Source organism: Oncorhynchus keta, chromosome 31, assembly GCF_023373465.1.
Source record: "Oncorhynchus keta strain PuntledgeMale-10-30-2019 chromosome 31, Oket_V2, whole genome shotgun sequence".
In the NCBI taxonomy this organism is placed as follows: domain Eukaryota; kingdom Metazoa; phylum Chordata; class Actinopteri; order Salmoniformes; family Salmonidae; genus Oncorhynchus; species Oncorhynchus keta.
The window spans coordinates 3,520,375-3,540,140 of NC_068451.1; the positions used below are offsets into that span (position 1 = coordinate 3,520,375).

The 19,766-nt window shown below is 45.0% G+C and overlaps 1 protein-coding gene across 1 annotated transcript in view; it reads left to right on the top strand.

Annotated features, from left to right (window-relative positions):
• Positions 1–19,766, top strand: part of LOC118364221 (plectin-like) — a 140,830-nt gene that overhangs the window by 47,441 nt on the left and 73,623 nt on the right. Inside the window, exons 7-27 of the mRNA XM_052489079.1 lie at positions 3,257–3,372; positions 3,849–3,949; positions 4,644–4,763; positions 6,523–6,618; positions 6,812–6,939; positions 9,477–9,570; positions 10,012–10,166; positions 10,435–10,735; positions 10,952–11,029; positions 11,199–11,360; positions 11,572–11,676; positions 11,914–12,009; positions 12,155–12,280; positions 12,606–12,758; positions 13,002–13,159; positions 13,379–13,505; positions 14,289–14,472; positions 15,775–15,932; positions 18,537–18,718; positions 18,903–19,041; positions 19,304–19,660. Coding sequence (XP_052345039.1) covers positions 3,257–3,372; positions 3,849–3,949; positions 4,644–4,763; positions 6,523–6,618; positions 6,812–6,939; positions 9,477–9,570; positions 10,012–10,166; positions 10,435–10,735; positions 10,952–11,029; positions 11,199–11,360; positions 11,572–11,676; positions 11,914–12,009; positions 12,155–12,280; positions 12,606–12,758; positions 13,002–13,159; positions 13,379–13,505; positions 14,289–14,472; positions 15,775–15,932; positions 18,537–18,718; positions 18,903–19,041; positions 19,304–19,660 — 3,136 coding nt within the window. The remainder of the gene's footprint in view (positions 1–3,256; positions 3,373–3,848; positions 3,950–4,643; positions 4,764–6,522; positions 6,619–6,811; positions 6,940–9,476; positions 9,571–10,011; positions 10,167–10,434; positions 10,736–10,951; positions 11,030–11,198; positions 11,361–11,571; positions 11,677–11,913; positions 12,010–12,154; positions 12,281–12,605; positions 12,759–13,001; positions 13,160–13,378; positions 13,506–14,288; positions 14,473–15,774; positions 15,933–18,536; positions 18,719–18,902; positions 19,042–19,303; positions 19,661–19,766) is intronic.

Below are 19,766 nucleotides of genomic sequence, written 5' to 3' on the forward strand. Positions count from 1 at the left end.
TGCTTCCAACTTTGTGGCAACATTTTGGGGAAGTCCCCTTCCTGTTTCAGCATGACAATACCACTGTGCACAAATCGAGGTACAGAATTGGTTTGTCGATCGGTGTGGAGGAATTTGGCTGGCCTGCACAGGGCCCTGACCTCAATCCCATTGAACACCTCTGGGATGAATTGGAACACATACTGTGAGCCAGGCCTAATCGCCCAACATCAGTGCCTGACCTCACTAATGGTCTTGTGGCTAAATGGAAGCAAGTCCCCACAGCAATGTTCCATAATCTAGTGGAAAGCCTTCCCAGAAGAGTGGGGGCTGTTATAGCAGCAAAGGGGGGACCAACTCCATATTAATGTCCATGATTTTGGAATGAGCTGTCTGACGAGCACGTGTCCACATAAATTTGGTAACGTAGTGTATATCTAGTACAAATTTAAACTATCAGGTCCATAAATCAGTAAGACACTAGTTTCAACAAAAGAGAGAAAGGTTTTCCATGTCTTATAAAATAGGTTTGTGCGTCCACTTAGTGTTTATTTCTCAGTTCTGACTAGTCCTGAGGTAAATTACATTTTTATTCTAACTCTGTAGTTGTTCAATCTCCTCTCCTGGCCGTACCTGATCGTACAGGTTTCAGGCAGCTCTAATAAGACATTCCTTTGAACTTGTCAGTGCCCTGGGCTTGGAATACCACAGGTGGGTGTTGTGTCAGATGGATACAGGTACCGGCTCTGATTTGAGCACTTACTGTGTATGCTGTAATTATTATGTTATTAGACTCACTAATATACGTTCAGGTGGAGAGGGTGCTGTCTGAGGCACCTGGGTGGTATAGAATTGGGAAAGATGGGTTTGTTTACTTATCCTTTCATAGGCTACACTCCTGCTACCCCAGTGCAGCAGGGTAGCCTAGTGGTTAGAGCGTTGGACTAGTAACCGAAAGGTTGCAAGTTCATATCCCCGAGCTGACAAGGTAGAAACCTATTGTTTTGCCCCTGAACAGGCAGTTTACCCACTGTTCCTAGGCCGTCATTGAAAATAAGATTTTATTCTTAACTGACTTGCCTAGTTAAATAAAGGTTAAAAAAAAAATATAGGAATCCTTTTCTTTGGGGGCCCTGGACTAGAGGAGTGACTCGATGAGTTCTCAATCCTTCTGTTAGTATTACAATGGCCTCGGAGCTGCTTTATAGTCACTGTTGAAGCATACAGTTACATGTAGACATGAATATGAGAGTGGATGAGTGGAGACATGTCTGTGGTCTCTCAAAGTTTAGGCGGAGGCCTAAAAAGTCACAGAGACAGCCACATTATCTGTAAATAATAGTGTTTTCCAGCACATAACATGTAATGAAAGCAGCACCCTGTACATCCCCAGGGAGTCTGAATGAATTATGAGAGCGACTGAAAGAGGGACATGTGATGAGGGAAATCTGGGTAAATACCCAGCAAGGTGTGGCACTAAAGGAAGGAAGAAAGAGAGGCCCACAGGGCAGGTTCAATCAAAGCTGTGCGTGTACCTGCAAAGTTGAGCTACACCCTGCTCTCTCTAACAGAGAGCGAGAGAGAGAGAGAGAGATAGAGAGAGAACACTTTTTAAGTTGTGAGTGTCACCTAAGGCAGTCTACTAGCTGATTTTCATAAGGAGAGAGGTGTGTCACTGTAACACTCCTACTCAAACGGCAAACACCGCAGAGTTACTTTTTGCACAGCCTACAGTCGGCACTTTTTTAAAACACTTATTTGGACGATTGAATGTTGCCGTCACCCTGGGAACTAAGGACCTTACATTGGACTGGTGAAAGTTACAGTTGATATCGGGGGAGCTGTTTTGGACAGACAGGGCTGAGGTTGGGAGGTCAGGTCAGGAGGGGATGACAGCAGTTAGTCTCCTAGTGGTACTGAGATGTTTCTTGTCTCACGGAGAGGGTTGAGCACTCGTTGTAACCTCAACATGAAGATTGTGTCTTTTTGAAGACGTCAGTGCTCGGGTGGGATTAAACCTGCACATTCTGCCGACTTGGACCCGGCTGTCTCCTGAGGAAACGCCAAACCATCACAAGGAAGCTGGTTAAAATGATTGGAGCAGCAAGCCTTTTGGAATTGGAAGCTCACTGTTAAGTGCAACATTTTTCACTTGCCACTGGAAGAGTACGAAACATCTAGCCAGCTAGCTCTCCGTTTTGGGGAGACTACAACTCCCAGAAGGCACCATGATGTCGAATCTGAAGAGGAAGCTGTCCTTGAAGTCCAGGAAGAGGACTGGCAGGTCGTCGTCCAGCAGGGTCACGGGCTTGGTCAGCTCATTGGAAGACCGTGTGGTCATGCAGTGTGACGATATCCTCTCAGAAGGCTCCTCCTGCGACTCAGGCCAGGGCTCCCACAGCTCAGCGGCCCACTCCAGCTGCGACTCCCACTCAGGGGACCATGAGCTGGGCCAGGGGACAGGGCTGGGACATGACTGGAGCCCTCGCAGCCTCCAGGGAGGGGAGGGGAGGCTGGTCAACCCCAGTAGGGTAGAAGGGAGGCCCCCCAGGCCACGGAAGCAGCTCTCTCTTAGGGAGGTGCGGTGCCTGGAATCAGCCCCAAACCCTGGGGACTACTACGCTGTCTGCTCCAACTATCACGTCAAATCGCTGTACGGATCTGCTCTAAGCTTCTCTCTTATTTGTCTTGGGCTTTACTTTCAGAGTATATCAGAATAATGTGAGCGTATTATAAAGAGAGAATGAGTACACTGTGCCATAAAATATAGAATGAGCTCTAAACGGTGACATTTTTACTTAATGGATGCAATACAAAATGAATTAGAGAGGGATTTTTTGTTACCGAATTTTGTTTTGTTTTTGTTAAATGTTATGTTTCAATTGGTTAAGATTTGAATTTTAGTAACAGCATGATTTGAATGTTTCCTTTATGGGTATTTTCTGTTCACTTACTATCCTCTCCGTGGTGCAGATGAGTGTAACGGGGAGCGAGTGTAGGTGTTTATCTCATTTGAAATATGTCTGCCCTGGTTGTCTGCTGCAGCCCCATGTAACATTCTGTTCATATATAGATGCCAAGCACCTCAGGGGAGGCAGGTGTTCACTGCAGATTTATGACATACAGACGTGCCATTGAAACATTTTTTTTCTTTAGGACAAGTGATATGTAGGTATGAATTATCAGTATCTGCCCGGCTAGTCCTTATACCCTCTTCAACTGCCTACACTGCCTTTACACCAATCGTGACCGATGTCCCATGGTTCTGTCTCCTCAGGCCTAGACTCATTGACATGAGTAAGGTGTACCGCCAGACCAACGTGCAGAACCTGGAGTACGCCTTCAACGTGGCAGAGACAGACCTGGGGGTGACACGCCTGTTGGATCCAGAGGGTAAGACCGCACAGAGATCCTCCAGTACATGTGACGATGGCTGACCTCCGCACCAGGGGTGGAATCACAAGTGGACACTGTATCAAAATGTTTCGCAACGGAAAACGTTTTCTTCCAACGCAAACAATAGTTTCTATATCGGCAAATTCCCTCCCCGTTTTCGTGGTTTCTCCGCCCACGTACCACCTAGCTTTGTACTTTTGATATTTAACGGAAGAAGAGTCAGGGGTGAGAGACCTCAGATGGAACACGAAGAGCTTGGAAATATAATGTATCCCCCCCCCTCCCCCCTTCTCCAAATCCACCATGAACATGATCTAAGTGTATAACTAATGTTTACAATCATCTTCACATACCAAATAATGACTAGGTACACTGAACTTTTTGTTATACAATGAACCTCAAAGTACTTAATTCCGTTTTTGGGTATTTGCAGAGTCTCCTCTTTTTCTATAAACACACAATGATTTCCCCAGATGTTGACGTGCCACACCCTGATGAGAAGTCCATCATCACCTACGTGTCGTCCCTGTATGACGCCATGCCCCGGGATGTCCAGGATGGAATCCAGGCTAACGTGAGTGTATTTCTGACCACCACTGATCTCAGATCACTTCAATTATTTTTTAACAAGATTGTCCCTAAACCTGATATACTCACAAACTGGACATATCTTATGTCCGAGACTCAGATTGGTACATTCAAAAAGGGGCACGCTAAGCCACTGTTATTGCATTCAACCCTACTTTCAATGAGGGTGAATTCCTAGGACCCCCCCCGGATTACACAGGCGTGTGACAGTCAGTCAGAACATGTCATTTGTTTTGTTTAAAAAGCTGACGTCCAGAGTCACTTCAGTTTGGAACCACAGAGGAAATCCTGTGATCGTTAATGGAGCTGCAGGAAATTAGCAACCTTCTGTGTTTACCTCAAAGAACCTTCTACCCAATAAACACCCTCTCACACCACACAGCATAATCCCAGCACACAGAAGAGCCATGTTGGAAAAGCAAAAGAGTATATTGCCAAAACAGATTTTAGTGTGCCATTTGTTCTCCAATGATAACTAAACATATAATGAAAGTGAGTAAAGGAGGGAACCTTTTGTTTATTGCACATAAACATACTTTCTCTCTCTCTCTGTTGACACCTAATTGAGTGAGGGTGGTGTGTGAGCAGGCGAGTTATCATGGCTCTCCAGTAGAAGGCTCTTGCTGTCTGTTGTTAAACCCTGTTATTGTCTGCTGTTTTCTGTTGTGCCTGTGTTACAGGAGCTGGAGCTGCGCTGGACGGAGTACTATGAGCTGGTCACTATCATTCGGCAGTGGATAAGCCACCATGTCGTTATCTTCGGCGAGAGGAGGTTCCCAGGCAGCTATGAGGAGATAGAGGTGAGTCTCCTACCTGGACAGTTACTAGTAGCGCTGGTGTGAGTGGGATTGGAATGCTACTTGCTGCTGGTCATATAAAGTACGATTACTAGATATATGTATACTGGAGCTTGGATACTGAACAAACTGTATGTGTTTCTGTGTCTATATATCGGGGTCTGTAGCTAAGGCATTTGTTTTTTTATTGCTGTGAATTATGTTTATTACATTTCTCCACACACACACCTTCATTTATTTCCGGTTACCATAAGCCTATTCAGAGATGTCTTACATGATCAAATCGTTCTGGAGATTCGTTTCTCTGAGCTCTTACTGATGTGTATGCGCACGTGCATCGACAGAAGCCGCTGCACTCCTGAGACGCGTGGCCGTTAAATAGTTAAGCCATTATGACCAAGCGGGTAGCTCTGCCGTTCGATACCACATCACACGGAGCACTTACAGCGTGTGTCCAGCCTAGAGATTGCGGGGCATCGTGTGACATCTGGGTGGATGGCGCCGGAGCTGAGGAAAGCAGACCCGAAGGCAAACATTATTCGACCTCAACCTCAGTGGAATCTTCCGTACTGCCCCTCCCCATTCCCTGGCTAGCTCTGAGTCGTAAAACGTTTGCGTGACTGCAACTTCCTCTGTGGAGACAAAAAGGGACTGTCAGATAAAGGCTCGGTCAGCTAGGTTCCCCTATTGGATAATGTATATAACATTCACGAACCTATCAGTTGCTGAAATCTGTTTCCAAATATTGTACAGTACATACACAGGAATTGTACAGTAAAACAGTGTCAAATTTCCTTTATCAACTCGAACTTTTCATCCGATGTAATGGCATGATCAGAATGCGCGGTACAAGGCTGGGTATAATTGTGCTTCAAGGTAGTCTAGTTCCAAGATCTCTTTTCCTAGAAAATGGTTCCCAAAATACAGGCATGAGCAGTATCTCGAGAAGTCTCCTATTTGTTTCTATTTGTGTTTATACGCCATCTGTGTCTTCTAATAAAAGCATCTGACTTTTCTATGTATTCTTCTCAACAGCCCTTATCTTTGCTTAGCGTGCGTCTTTGTTTGGGAAGGTGTCAAAATAATCGGGGTTAACCACTTTAGTGGCCAAATGAAACTGAAAAGGTCACGCTCTGTGTGTATGTGTGTGAATTAAGGACATTGGAACATGTTATAAAGCTACAAGGTTACAATCCGTCCTCAAGTAACTCCCACTGTGAGAATGTAAACATGATAACTATCTCATCAAGAGCTGTAGTGTTACACTTCACCGCTTTAGCAAATCAGAATCATCACCTAGACTAGTCAATGGAAGCAGTTTGTACGGCTGTCGTGGTTGGGGTCAATTCCATTTCAAATGGAATTTCGGTTTACTTTCTGAAAGGAGTGTCTTGAAATAGAATTGTCCTCAACCCTGTTTAGTGTCATGTAGTGTTTAAAAAGGAAGCAAGAGTAGGATGGATTGATTCACTAGCTAGTAAGGTAGATTGCCTTGCGGTTAGAGCGTTGGGCCAGGAACCCGAAAGGTCGCTGGTTTGAATACCTGAGCCGACAATGTGAAAAATCTGCTGACGTGTCCTTGAGCAAGGCACTTAACACTAATTAGCTCCAGGGATGACATACTACTATAGCTGACGCTGTAAAACAACGCATTTCACTGCACATTCTTTTTTTAAATATATATACAAAAATGTCCCCATTGTGACCGTTCGTTCGAGAACGCTAGGAAAATGTTCTCCTTCATTCTGTCTCTCTCTTTCAGATCCTGTGGCGTCAGTTCTTGAAGTTCAAAGAGACAGAACTGCCTGCAAAGGAGGCCGACAAGCACCGTTCCAAACTCATCTACCAGTCATTTGAGGTTAGCCATGCACAGAGCTTCTATTCTATTATTTTCTATTCTGTTTGCATTCTAGTCTATTCGATGAATTCTATTCTATTGTATTCAATTGTACTCGACTCTATTGGATCCCATTCCATTATACTCTAGTCAGTTTTTTTACAGATTGATATAGATAGATAACACTTATTATTTCACACCACCCCCTCTACAGAGTGCAGTGCATGCTGGTCAGGTCAAGGTCCCTCCAGGCTACCATCCCATTGATGTGGAGAAGGAATGGGGCCATCTGCACGTGTCCATCCTAGAGAGAGAACGACTGCTCAGGACAGAGTTTGAGAGGTGAGTGAGTAAAGCTGTGTGGTGGATATCAATGTCTGGCCATATATTATTCCACGATTCCATCAATCCTCATCTGGATCTACACTGAACAAAAAATATAAACGCAACATGTAAAGTCTTGGTGCCATGTTTCATGAGCTGAAATAAAAGATCCCAGAAAAGGTCCATATGCACACAAAGTGTATTTATCTCGAATGTGCACAAATTAGTTTATATCCCTGTTAGTTAGTGGGGATGCCAAGATAACCCATCCACCTGACCGGTGTGGTATATTACGAATCTGATTAAGCACCATTACACAGGTGGACCTTGTGCTGGGGACAATAAAATGTCACTCTAAAATGTGCCGTTTTGTCACAAATCTCAATAAGGGAGTGTGCAATTGGTATGCATGAATTAATGAATGTTGCCAGAGAATTTAATGTTCCTTTCTTTATCATAAGCCGCCTCCAACGTAATTTTAGAGAATTTGGCAGTGCGTCCTGCCGGGCCTCACATCCGCAGAACACGTGTATGGCGCCGTGTGAGCGAGCGGTTTTCTGATATCAACGTTGTGAACAGAGTGCCCCATGGGGGTGTTGGGGTTATGGTGTGGGCAGGCATAAGCTGCGGACGACGAACACAATTGCATTTTTTTGGCGATGGCAGTTTGAATTCACAAAAATATCATGACGAGATCCTAAGGTCCTTTGTAAAGTCAATATTTTTTAAAGGTATCTGTGACCAACTGACCAACATATCTGTACTCTCAGTCATGTGAAATCCATAGATTATGGCCTAATGGATTTATTATTTCAATTGACTGATTTCCTCATGAACTGTAACTCAGTAAAATCAATTAAACTGTTGCTTGTTGCGTTTATATTTTTGATTAGTATATATCTACTCTCTTCAAGTGACCTTGTTAGTTTCTGCCTGTTTTGTTAGAAAATAAATCGGTCTTCATGTTACAAAATGGGAAGAATATGTCATTGTTCGACACAAGACCGGTCATTGATTCGTTGGTCTGTGTTAGAGAATCCTGGATAACTAACTCCATTAGTCGATTAAACCCAGTTTTCCTTGGTTGCACTGCTCTGGGGCCTTGTTTAGGCTGGTTTGTCGACAGTCAGTTCCTCTGGAACAGTAATGCCATTGGCACGCCCGAGGTTTGCTATCTATGATGCCGTAGGGGCTCGGACACTGTCCTGCCTGATTTCTCTAAGCTCTTCGGGGATGACTTCATGCGTCCTTGACTTTAGATGGACGTTTCCACTAGTTTCTTTGATTTAAGTAGCGCCACAGAGCGTCGATTTAGAATATCAGACCGTTGATGAGTGCAACTTACTTACAGCGGATGATTCATGATTCATATAAAAACCACAGAAAGTGACGGATGGATTCTTCTCGAGACCAATTCTATCGGACCATTTCCTTGTCGTTACATGTGCCGTTTAAACCGCTGCAAGAACAAAATCTGAAGCTAAGTAACGCACAGTAATTATATTACCCATCTCCCCTATTTCGGAGACTCCGTATCCAGATGTTGTGATTGAATCATGTTTTCCCTCTGCAATGAAGGGATTGCAAAGAAAGACATCCTCTGTTCACAGGGGCCAAGTCTTGTACAGAGCGATTTATTTTGTATTTTTAGAAAATGCATTCTCGTAACTTAATCAGATCTGATTACCTGTCAGAAGACATCAAATACCAATATTACCAATATCATAAGGCTAGATGGCTGGAGTGGTGTTGTGTTGCAAGTGGTCTTGAAATGGGCTGGTCCACTGTCATGAGACAGCCTTGTTTGCTGGGGTCCACGTTCAGTATAATGGGCAGTTCTCGTCTGCTAGTTTCAACTAAGTTCATCAGACTGGGCTGTGCTCTATCTGGGCAGCCTTATTCATGAACTGGGGTGAGGAATGGCTGAACAAGCGCAGCAGAAATGTGTTGTCCCTGCCAAGACGGAAGAGAATTCCCATGACGCGATGGGGCTGTGTTAAGAAGAGCCACCTCTCTACCTGGGACTTTAGAAGGGAGAGCATAGGGACAAGAGTATGGCATTTGTGACGGACCCTTATAGAGTAGAGTACCTGCTGCATTCAAAGAGACTGTAAGTGTCTTGTTCTGGACTTTCAGTGATTTTGTGCTGTTGTGGGTAATTGTGTTACTATGTTATGACGGTTTTAGCTGTGGCCAAGCAAGGAATATGTTTATATTTGATAGTTGATACATAAAACGTTTTTGTTTGTTTGTTTTTCTATTGATTCGTTCACTTTTAGCATTGTACAGAGGTGAAATTCTATACCAGGTCAGTGTTTTGTCCAGATAGGTGTTCATGCTCCTCTTCTGGGGCGGCAGGTAGCCTCGTGGTTATAGCGTTGGACTTGTAACCGAAACGGTTGCGAGATCGAATTTCCGAGCTGACAAAGTAAAAATCTGTCATTCTGCCCCTGAACAAGGCAGTTAACCTACTGTTCTGAGGCCGTCATTGAAAATAAGAATTTGTTCTTAACTGACTTGCCTAGTTAAATAAAGGTAAAATGATCTTCCCTCAGGCTGGAGAGACTACAGAGGATTGTCAGTAAAGTCCAGATGGAGTCAGGTGTGTGTGAGGAGCAGCTCAACCAGCTGGAGACCCTGCTGCAGACGGTGAGTCATGGACTGTACAGTGAGGAGGCCTGAGGCTGGGACTGAGACAAACTAAGGACAGCCATTGTCCTCAATTATGTAAAGTTGCTATAGGCCAGTGATTTTCTAACTGGAGCATATGACTCCAGTTAAAAAATCATTAGCTGTCTGTTTACTACCTCATTCAAAACCAATGTGTCCAGTCATCCAAATGGCATATATTATCCAATCAGAACGGTATTCCCTCTCCTGTCATACAACAGCATGAGGTGGGCTGGATTAGTACAGTCTCACAGAACAAAAGGAATATCTTAACTATCTCCAACAACTTTGACAAGCCATGAAATCTTCCAAGTGGAGGAAGCATTACTTGTCTGTCAACCATAGAAACCCTTTTACCTTCTGTCTCTCGAAAGCTCATAGGTTAATGACATTAATATTGGTATCCCCTCCTCCCTCTAGGACATCCGTCTCCTGAGTGCAGGGAAGCCGGCTCAGCACACTGCCGAGATGGAGCGGGACCTGGACAAGGCAGACGGTATGATCCGCCTGCTCTTCAACGACGTGCAGCTGCTCAAGGATGGACGCCACCTGCAGGCTGAGCAGATGTACCGCAGGTGTGTTGGCCGTGTCAGTTTCTCACAAAATGGATAATAAAGTATCTAGTTTCTATTTGATTCTATCCTATTATATACACTGATCGATTACAACGATTTGCTTTGTGAGGGTTGAAACCATTTTCTCTAAATGATAAATGATATCGCCTCCCCCTCTAGTCATGATTGAAACCTAAACTTGTTTGCGTAACCATAGTCATGCAACCGAAGAACATGTGTTACAGGACAGAACACTTACCTGTCGAATAAATGCGTGTCGTTCCCACAGGGTATACCGCCTTCACGAGCGTCTTGTGAACCTGCGCACCGATTATAACCTGCGCCTCAAGTCGCAGATGATCCAGACCATCCAGCAGCCCTCCACCAGGGCGCGTCCTGAGATGGACGAGGTGACCCTGCGCTACGCCCAGGACCTGCTGACCTGGGTGGAGGAGAGTCAGAGGCGGATTGACGAGGCCGAGTGGGGCTCGGACCTGCCCACCGTGGAGTCTCAGCTGGGCAGCCACCGGGGCCTGCACCAGACCGTGGAGGACTTCCGCGCCAAGATCGAACGGGCCAAGGCTGACGAGGTACTAGACCTTAAGGGGGCAAAGGTGAAATATGTTTTAGTGGGGTGTTATAATAACTTTGTTTCATAGACTCTCCGTATATTTCCATATCTTTTGTATTTGATCCGAGGGAATGGAGACATTGCATACGTTCGTTACCAAACTCAAGTGCTAGATCCTCTCTATCTGACTGTGACATTACATTGATGTTGCCTGTGTGTCCCTTGTGTCCCTCAGAGCCAGCTATCCCCAGTCAGTAAGGGGACATACAGTCAATACCTGGGCAAACTGGACCTTCAGTATGCCAAGCTGCTGGTAAGATCTTTATTCAGAAGCATTCTTTTGGGTTAAATGTCATATTTTGGGGTGAAGATGCTGTTATGGTCAACTACCACCCGGATTGGTAATAATTGTATTCTCATAAATGTACACATACAGTTTGTCATTTAATCTGTATCTTCCCTCTTTCACCGCTCTCTCCCAGAACTCCTCCAAGTCTCGTCTGCGTAACCTGGACTCGCTCTATGTGTTCGTCAGCGCGGCAACCAAGGAGCTGATGTGGCTCAACGACAAAGAGGAGGAGGAGGTCAACTACGACTGGAGCGATCGCAACACCAACATGACTGCCAAGAAAGACAACTACTCGGTAGGTCTAACCGCCAACCCAGAAACCCATATACATAACTTGACAAATTTATCAGAAATGCTGTTAAGACAGCCTGGTTGCTCAAATGCACATTTTCTGAAGCATAGAAAAAGATTGAATAGATCATACAGTATTTCCAAACTCTGGAGTAGTGTTCATCTGAATGTAAGGCTGTTGATAGCTCATTGATAGCTCATCTTCATTTCGGAAGGGTCTGATGCGTGAGCTGGAGCTGAGAGAGAAAAAGGTCAACGACATCCAGGCCACAGGAGACAAGATGCTGAAGGAGGGCCACCCCGGCAAGAAGACAGTGGAGGTGAGCACAGCACTACCCCCTAGTGGTCTCCATGTGCAATAACAGGGTAAACCTGGATGCATGCATTAGTACACAGAACCGCATACCGTAGTAGATTGTTTTGCAACTGAAAACAAGCATGTCTTATTGGACAAGTTCATGTAGTCCCTCCGTGTTTCAGTCTGTTTTACCCCGCTTAGTGCCTAATGAACACGACCCTGTTTTGCCCAACTTTTGATGTCCCCCTTTAATTTCCAGGCCTTCACAGCAGCCCTGCAGACTCAGTGGAGCTGGATCCTCCAGCTGTGTTGTTGCATCGAGGCTCACCTCAAAGAGAACACAACGTACTACCAGGTTTGGATGCTCAGAATCATTTTCAAATGAAATAATGGCTCATAAACCTGCATGGCTCCATGAGTAATAGTTCCAAACACAATTGTTGATGTTCTCATTGATTGTTCAAACACACATGCCCTTATCCACTTGTGCTTTTTCGCAGTTCTTCTCGGACGTGAAAGAGGCTGAGGAGAGGATGAAGAAGATGCAGGAGATGATGAAGAAGAAGTACAGCTGTGATCGCTCCACTACGGCCACGCGACTAGAGGACCTGCTGCAGGATGCTATGGTGCGTAGCCTACGACACAGTTGGACTGTGTATGGATGCTTGTGCTCACATAAAACATGAGGTCACCTAGCTCTGGAATCCATACTCATAAATCGTAAGAGTAGGACTGCTGATCTAGAATCAGGTCTGCTTTTTATATATAATGAATGGAAAGGTGTTGCATGATCCTAGATCAGTACTCTTACTCTATGATACTTCTTGAATATGGGCCCTCGTCATAGGCACAACTTTAGTCGCTCAAATGCAGAGAAAGCAAACCAGGAAACTCTTATCTTTTTGTTCCATCTTTTTCGGGAGATTTTGAAGTTTTTCCCTTCTTTGCCAGGAGGAGAAGGAGCAGCTGAATGAGTTTAAGACTCACGTGGCCGGCCTGAACAAGAGAGCCAAGACCATAATCCAGCTGAAGCCCCGTAACCCCACCAAGTCCATCAAGGGTAAACTGCCCATCCAGGCCGTGTGTGACTTCAAACAGATGGAGGTAAGCATATCATCTTTATCATCACCTTTTGAAGGTATCTGGTGTAGGAATAACGCTCTACCTATGTAGAGGAGGTAGAGACTTTCTTTTCATTTGTTTGTTTCGTTCATCACTCGTTTTTTTCCCCCATTCATTAATTCTTCCTGGTTTATTCATTCATTCATGCTGGTCTTGCCAGCCACCATCCATCCATCCATCCATCCATGGACTGTAACGTCTCATATACTCTATCTCCCTGTGCAGATCACCGTCCATAAGGGTGAGGAGTGTGCTCTCATCAACAACTCCCCACAGCCCAACAAGTGGAAGGTCCTTAACCACTCAGGCATTGAGGCGGTGGTGCCTTCAGTCTGTTTCCTGGTTCCACCTGTCAACAAGGAGGCTATGGACAGTGTGTCCAGGTGAGACTCTTACATCAATACACAGTGCTCTCCATCAATGGATCACGTCCCATATCTGTTTGCGCTGTCTTCCCTGACAATGACCATAGGAGTTGGCAAGATGATACAAACAGATCTGGGACCAGGCTGGTTTTTCGTAACCTAGCCATGAACAAACTCTGGGCCCTAGTTATATTTGTTGTCCAGTACAGTAACACTTCCTTCTGTCTCCTTCCCCAGTCTGGACTCTGGTCACCAGTCGATGCTGCTCCTGTGGCAGAGAATGCATGTGGACATGAAGAGCATGCTGTCCTGGCAGTACCTGACGAGAGACATCACACAGATACGTAACTGGAACATCACCATGGTAACCGCTAGTCATCTGTCTTTTTGTTTATCTTAAAACCAACATTTTAGAAAGATATACAGTAATTAGAATAGTTTGACGTTAGTTAACTGTTTGACGTTTAGACGAGTACTGTTTTAAGTTTAAACGCGATCCTCACAGACAGTCAATCAAGGGAGTCGAGTGGTCACCCTGTTCGTGTTACCGTAAGTGTGCTGAATTGAATGGGGAGATTTCCCATACCATTGTTGCTTTACGGTGAGGTTGAGTCTCGAGCTCTGTTATTTATAGAGCAGACCACGTAGACATGGACGAGTGTTTGATTGAGTTAGAAAACCTCATGGGTTTTGGAAATGGAATTATCGTCGGGGAAAGTTCTGATACTGCTACGACAGTAAGGAGCCGTGTCTACCAAAGCGTTTGTGTTACGTGACAAACAAACTAAAAGCCTTGATTGTGTTGTAGATTTGATTTTATCAAATGTAACCGCCTAAAACAGCTTGTGATACAAGGCAGGGTACATGGACAGAATGACAGGGACAAATTGACCCGGCAATTCTGATAGATTCCTCTCTCAAGGAGGTTTTGAAAGATGACCATGCCTTAGATGGACTATTTACTCACCCATCTCCTTATTCTACCTCTCCCTCTTTTCCCCCTGCTCTCCTACCTCTTCTTCTCTCTCTGTCTTCCCTCTCCTTCTCTCCTTTTCACCCTATTTCTTCCTCTCTCTCTTCCCTCTCTCTCTCTCACTGTCTTCTTTCTCTTTCTCTTTCTCCCCCCCCCCCTCTCTTCCCTCTATAGTTTAAGACCATGAAGGTGGAGGAGTACAGGCTGATTATGAGGAACCTGGAGCTTCACTATCAGGACTTCATGCGTGACAGTCAGGATTCTCAGCTGTTTGGTCCACACGACCGTATGCAGATCGAGGGCGACTACTCTAAGACCACACAGTACTACGACAACCTTCTGCGCTCTGTGGAGAAAGGTCAGTTCCACCTGCATGCTCATGAACAAACACAACAAACGTCTGGAACCCTTTATTTTACAGCCTGGTACTTACCTGGCGTTTACACGGTATTAACTAAGAAACTAATGGGGTATTAGTGGGTACTTCCTGGTTTGGTGACTTCCTGGTTTGACAAATAATTAATGTGTAATTACCTAATAAACAGCAGGCTGCAAAATAAAGTTTTGATCTCAGTACGGGTGGCATCTACCCTCCTTCTCTGAGTACCACCAGCAAACAGTATTTTATACAGTGGATGTGTGTAGTCCGGGGTGAAAGGCGTGTTACTGTACACCAGTTCAGCAACATTGGGTAACTGTCAAATTCACCTTTCAGGACCAGTGGTTAAAACCAAAGGTGAGTGTGTCACGCTAGGCTATAGCTCACACAGGCAACAGTGAACCCGCCAGGCTCTTGAACTATGAATGGTTGGGGCATTCAAGAATGAACGATTTGTTGTTTTCGTCACTCCACCCCCGTCAACTTAGTGTTCACATTGACAGCAATTTCGCCAGCTCTTACAGCTTTTGAATGAGTGCATGATATCTATTGTCTTTTTTTTTGTACATTTCCTGTTTCCAATGTGGCTTTGTTTTTTTGTCTTTTTTTTGTCATGCAATATCGTGCTTCAGAAAGCACATTCAGGTAGTGGTCAAGCTGTGTTTTGCTGTGTGTAGAGATACCACTGCACAGTGTAGTCGCCTGCATAGAGGATCATTCGGAATGAAATGTGCTTTGTTTGAATGCATGTGACACACTACATGTGAAAACATGCATGTCTGATCATGAACCATATGAATGCACTGCACAAAGGTGTGTGTGTGTGTGTGTGTGTGTGTGTGTGTGTGTGTGTGTGTGTGTGTGTGTGTGTGTGTGTGTGTGTGTGTGTGTGTGGGGTGTGTGTGTGTGTATATTTAGCATTCTCTATCTCTATCTGCAATTGTAATTCCATTCAAAGCAATGAGGTATTGCAAGGTAAAGAACGTACATGGAAGACATCAAGGGAAAGGCCTCACCACACTACATTCAACCCTCTATCTTACTACACCTACAGTGACCTCACACCCATCCTGCCCTCTAAGCTCCTCACCATGATAATATAAGAATTGTATTATTATTGCCACTCGGCAGGTGCTTCTATTCGAAATGATTTATAGTACAGTGAGTGCATACATTTTGAGTGTGTGTTCCCTGCGGGTAATGAACCCACAACCTCGGCGCTACTCGTGCCACGCTCTTACCAATCCTAACCAATCTCCACAATGTCCACGCTGCACACAGGTGAGCAGGACGAGTCGACGTGTGTGACCTACATCACCCAGATCAAGGACCTGCGTCTACGGATAGAGGACTGCGAGGCTCGTACCGTGGCCCACATCCGCAAGCCCGTGGACAAAGACCCCCTCAAAGACTGTGCCCAGAAGACCACCGACCAGAAGGTACTGTACCTACACTGGAATAACTAAAGGATACGTTCCGACTTAGGTCTAACCTGTTTGTTTGACAGGTGTCCCCCGTAAAAGACGCTCAGTGGATCAACCTGTATAAATAGAGGATAATGAAGTATAATCTATATACAGGTGAAGGTAACGATGGGGGAGGGTCATGTCAGTGCTAGTGTCCATGGCACAACAGATACCGAAGTTAATCACCAAAACACAATGGTGTTTTATTTGAACACTGGGAATAACATCACAATGAGCCCTGAATGTATTTTTTAACACGGAGCTACTGTAAAACAGTTATGGGAGGGGGAAGCACCAAAAATGTGATACCGAGCAGGGTTTGGTAGGTTACTTTGTAAATGTAATCCATTAGTTACATGTCAAATTGTAAGGGATTACTTTCCCCTTAATAAGAGGAATTAGAAGAAGGCAAACCTTTATATTACCAATTTACCGACATCTATTACAGGACAAATCAATGTTAGCGTTTACATCGCTGGCCATATATTGCATTTTACTTTATGGGTTGGTTATGTTGGCTTCTTCTAACCCGTTGCTTTCTACTACATATAATAATATGATTAGACAATATCTTTACATTCAAATCCAAAGTCTGTCAGATATCCCGGCATTCCAACTAATTGAAAAACCCTTGATCTTCAAGAATAGGACTTGTAAATATGGAAATCTAGATTAGCCCAATTGTTTTACCCGAAAGTAACCCAAAAACGAAGGATTTATTAGCCTACTCTGTTGTTTATGATTTTGTTGTCATGCAGGCTTATTGCTTTGAGTTTAAAATAAATACATGCTGATCTCATGGCATTCTACGAGCACTACTGAAAAGTGCTATTTGCATATGAAAAATGTATACCAAATTCTGTGTTTGCTATAGGCTTACTGTTTCCATTTTTCTTTGGTGACACTTTTGATGCTTCTATAATTTGCAGCGGTTTAAGTCGATCAAAAGTGTGCGAGTTTTAGCATGTGTCCATTAGGCCTATGTTCATTTATCTGAATCAGCACACATTAGATCCAGCAGTAAAAGCCCCACTTGTGGTCTTCTTAAATGAAATGTTGTTTTTGACAGTATGGAGCACAATACCACGGAGGAGTTTAGAAGGAAGGAACTCCCTAAAAGTTTTCCCCCATAGACTGGGATCTGCACTATGCAGCGTTTGCAAAATCACATTTTTCACTGCCTATCTACTGGTCACAAAAACAATGATTGACAGTCAGCTTAAACTTATTTAATTCAACCATTATTATGTTAAAATATGCATATCCATTTGTGAACAGCCATCCACAACCAACACAATCCGTAAGGTGCAAATAGCTAAATGAGAGAGCACCAGTGTGATTCGAATCAATGCGCTATGTAGATATCAATAATAAGTGATATCTGCTGTCATCCTTACATCCAAGCGTTGATTCAAGTTGGATCATCTTTGGACGCCGACAGCACTCGCACCATTGGAAGACATAGCTTGGACAAAAGCCTACTCCTACTCTTTTCCTGCGATCCTAATGCATTTGCTGTGTCATCATAGTTGTCTCTGACTTGTGGTCAGATTCACTCAGGTGGAACAATCTGGAACTTTTTGCAATGCTCATTTTTTCACAAACATCCCTTTTGAATGTAAAAGTAATCCTATAAGTAATCATCTAGTTTTTCAAAGGTGTCTGTAATCTGATTACAATATTTAACTGGTAACGTAACACAGTTTGTTGTCATTTATTTGTAATCTGTTACATGTAATACGTTACTCCCCAGCCCTGATACCAAGCTACAGACTGGCACCAGAAACAGGACAAAGCACTACACAGAAAAGGAGAGAGAGAATGAGGAAGAAAGAGAATGAGGGAGAAAGAGAGGGAATGAAATATAGAGAGACGAGACAGCGAGGCTTAATTACAGTAGATTGCGGCTATGGATAGGGCTTTCTGCAGCGAGGGAGAGAAATATGAGAAAGAAGGAGGCTTGCGAAAGGAGATATACACATACTGTACGGGAGCCAAGTGCAGCAAGAAAGAGTGGAACGATGGCTCAGTAGACGGGTGGATGGGCGGTGCGGAGGTAGATCGAGAGGGAGGGAATGGAATGGCATGTTTGCCGCCTTCTACGCAGCCTCTGAGGGGGGAAGAGGGAGAAGGAGATTCGTGAGAGTAAGACAGAGAGTGCAAGAGGGAGAGAAAGAGAAAATTGAGTCGTGTCTAAGCTCAGTGTGTCCAGTAAGTCCCTGGGCTGTGTTTCTCTATGGAGACATCCTTGCCTGAAGGTGCTTGTGAGGGAGACTGGCTGGAAGGCCCACTGCCCAGCCTGCTGATCCAGCTCCTCTGGACCCTGCTGGCTCTGGGCCTAGTGGGGATCCTTTCTCTGCTTCTCCACCAAGAACCCTGGCAGCTCCTCACCCAGAGAGTCCCACACACAGGTCAGGCTCAGGAACACACTGCTTCCTTGGGCCTGATCGGGGGGACTCGTTCAGCATTATAATACTCGGTGGAGGTTTTGTAGTCAGAGGAGGTTTTCTCCCTTTGTTTTGCTGTTTGTCCTTCCTTTATCTTAACCGTCAGGTGCTCGTCTTTCTCCTCTTTCAGAAAGTCCATGTTGAGCTTGAGGGTATCAAGAGGAACCTGGACCAGGTGGCTGTGAAGACTGAGGAGGTCCTGAGTACCACTCCTAAGCAGTCCAGCACTGCGCCTGTCCTGCGCTCTGAACTGGAGTTCACCCTGAAGAAGATGGACCACGCCTACATCCTCTCCTCTGTCTATCTAGAGAAGTGAGTTGACTCTTCGGTTTTCTTTCTGTAGCCAGTTGCCATTTCTCTGGGTTCTTATTGTCCTGACAAAAGCAACAAACAAGCAAGTGAAAAATGCAACATTCTATTTAAGAAGTATTAAATCTCCCACGCCACTTCCCTCCGCATCCCTCCTCCGCTGACATTTCCTTCTCCTTGCCTGAAGGCTGAAGACGGTGGACGTGGTCATCCGCAACACGCAGGGGGCCGAGGGAGTGCTGAAGAAGTACGAGCAGCGGCTGCGCGAGGTCCAAACTGTTCCCGATGACGTCAAGGAGGTGGAGAAGTACCGCACCCAGCTCAAGGTGAACTGACTGGACAGTCAGCACTGGGCACTGCCAACGCTCATACATTTTTACGTTTTATATACCATTGTACTATGAACATGGAAACTAGGCAGGTTTAAAAAGAGGGGGAAACTGTTTACGTGATAAAAGACATACATAACTTGCTTCTGTGATGAAATGTAACTTTGTCAAAGATTTAATTTTGACGCCAGCTCCACTTATTGACAGCTTATTTAACAATCTAACTGTTGCTCTTCCCTCCCGTCTCTTTCCCTTGTAGAAAATGCGTGCTGAAGCGGAGGGTGAAAAGCCTGCTTTCGATTCCCTGGAGGGCGAGCTCGGAAAGGCGGCAGCCGTGAGCGAGAAGATGTCTCGTGTGCACAGTGAGCGTGACGCTGAGCTGGACCACTACCGCCATCTCCTGTCCGGTCTCCAGGACCGCTGGCAGGCTGTGTTCTCCCAGATGGACCTGCGTCAGCGGGAGCTGGAGCAGCTGGGCCGCCAGCTGGGTTACTACAGAGAGAGCTACGACTGGCTCATCCAGTGGATCGGTGGCGCCAAGCAGAGGCAGGAGAAGATCCAGGCCGTGCCCATCAGCGACAGCAAGACTCTGAAGGAGCAACTGGCCCAGGAGAAGGTTAGCTACTGTACTGATGGGGGCATATTAGGGGTCCATTACATCACTGCATTGCTCTAGGTGCTTAGCTGATCAACTGAACATTGTGAAACTTTGTGAAAATAAA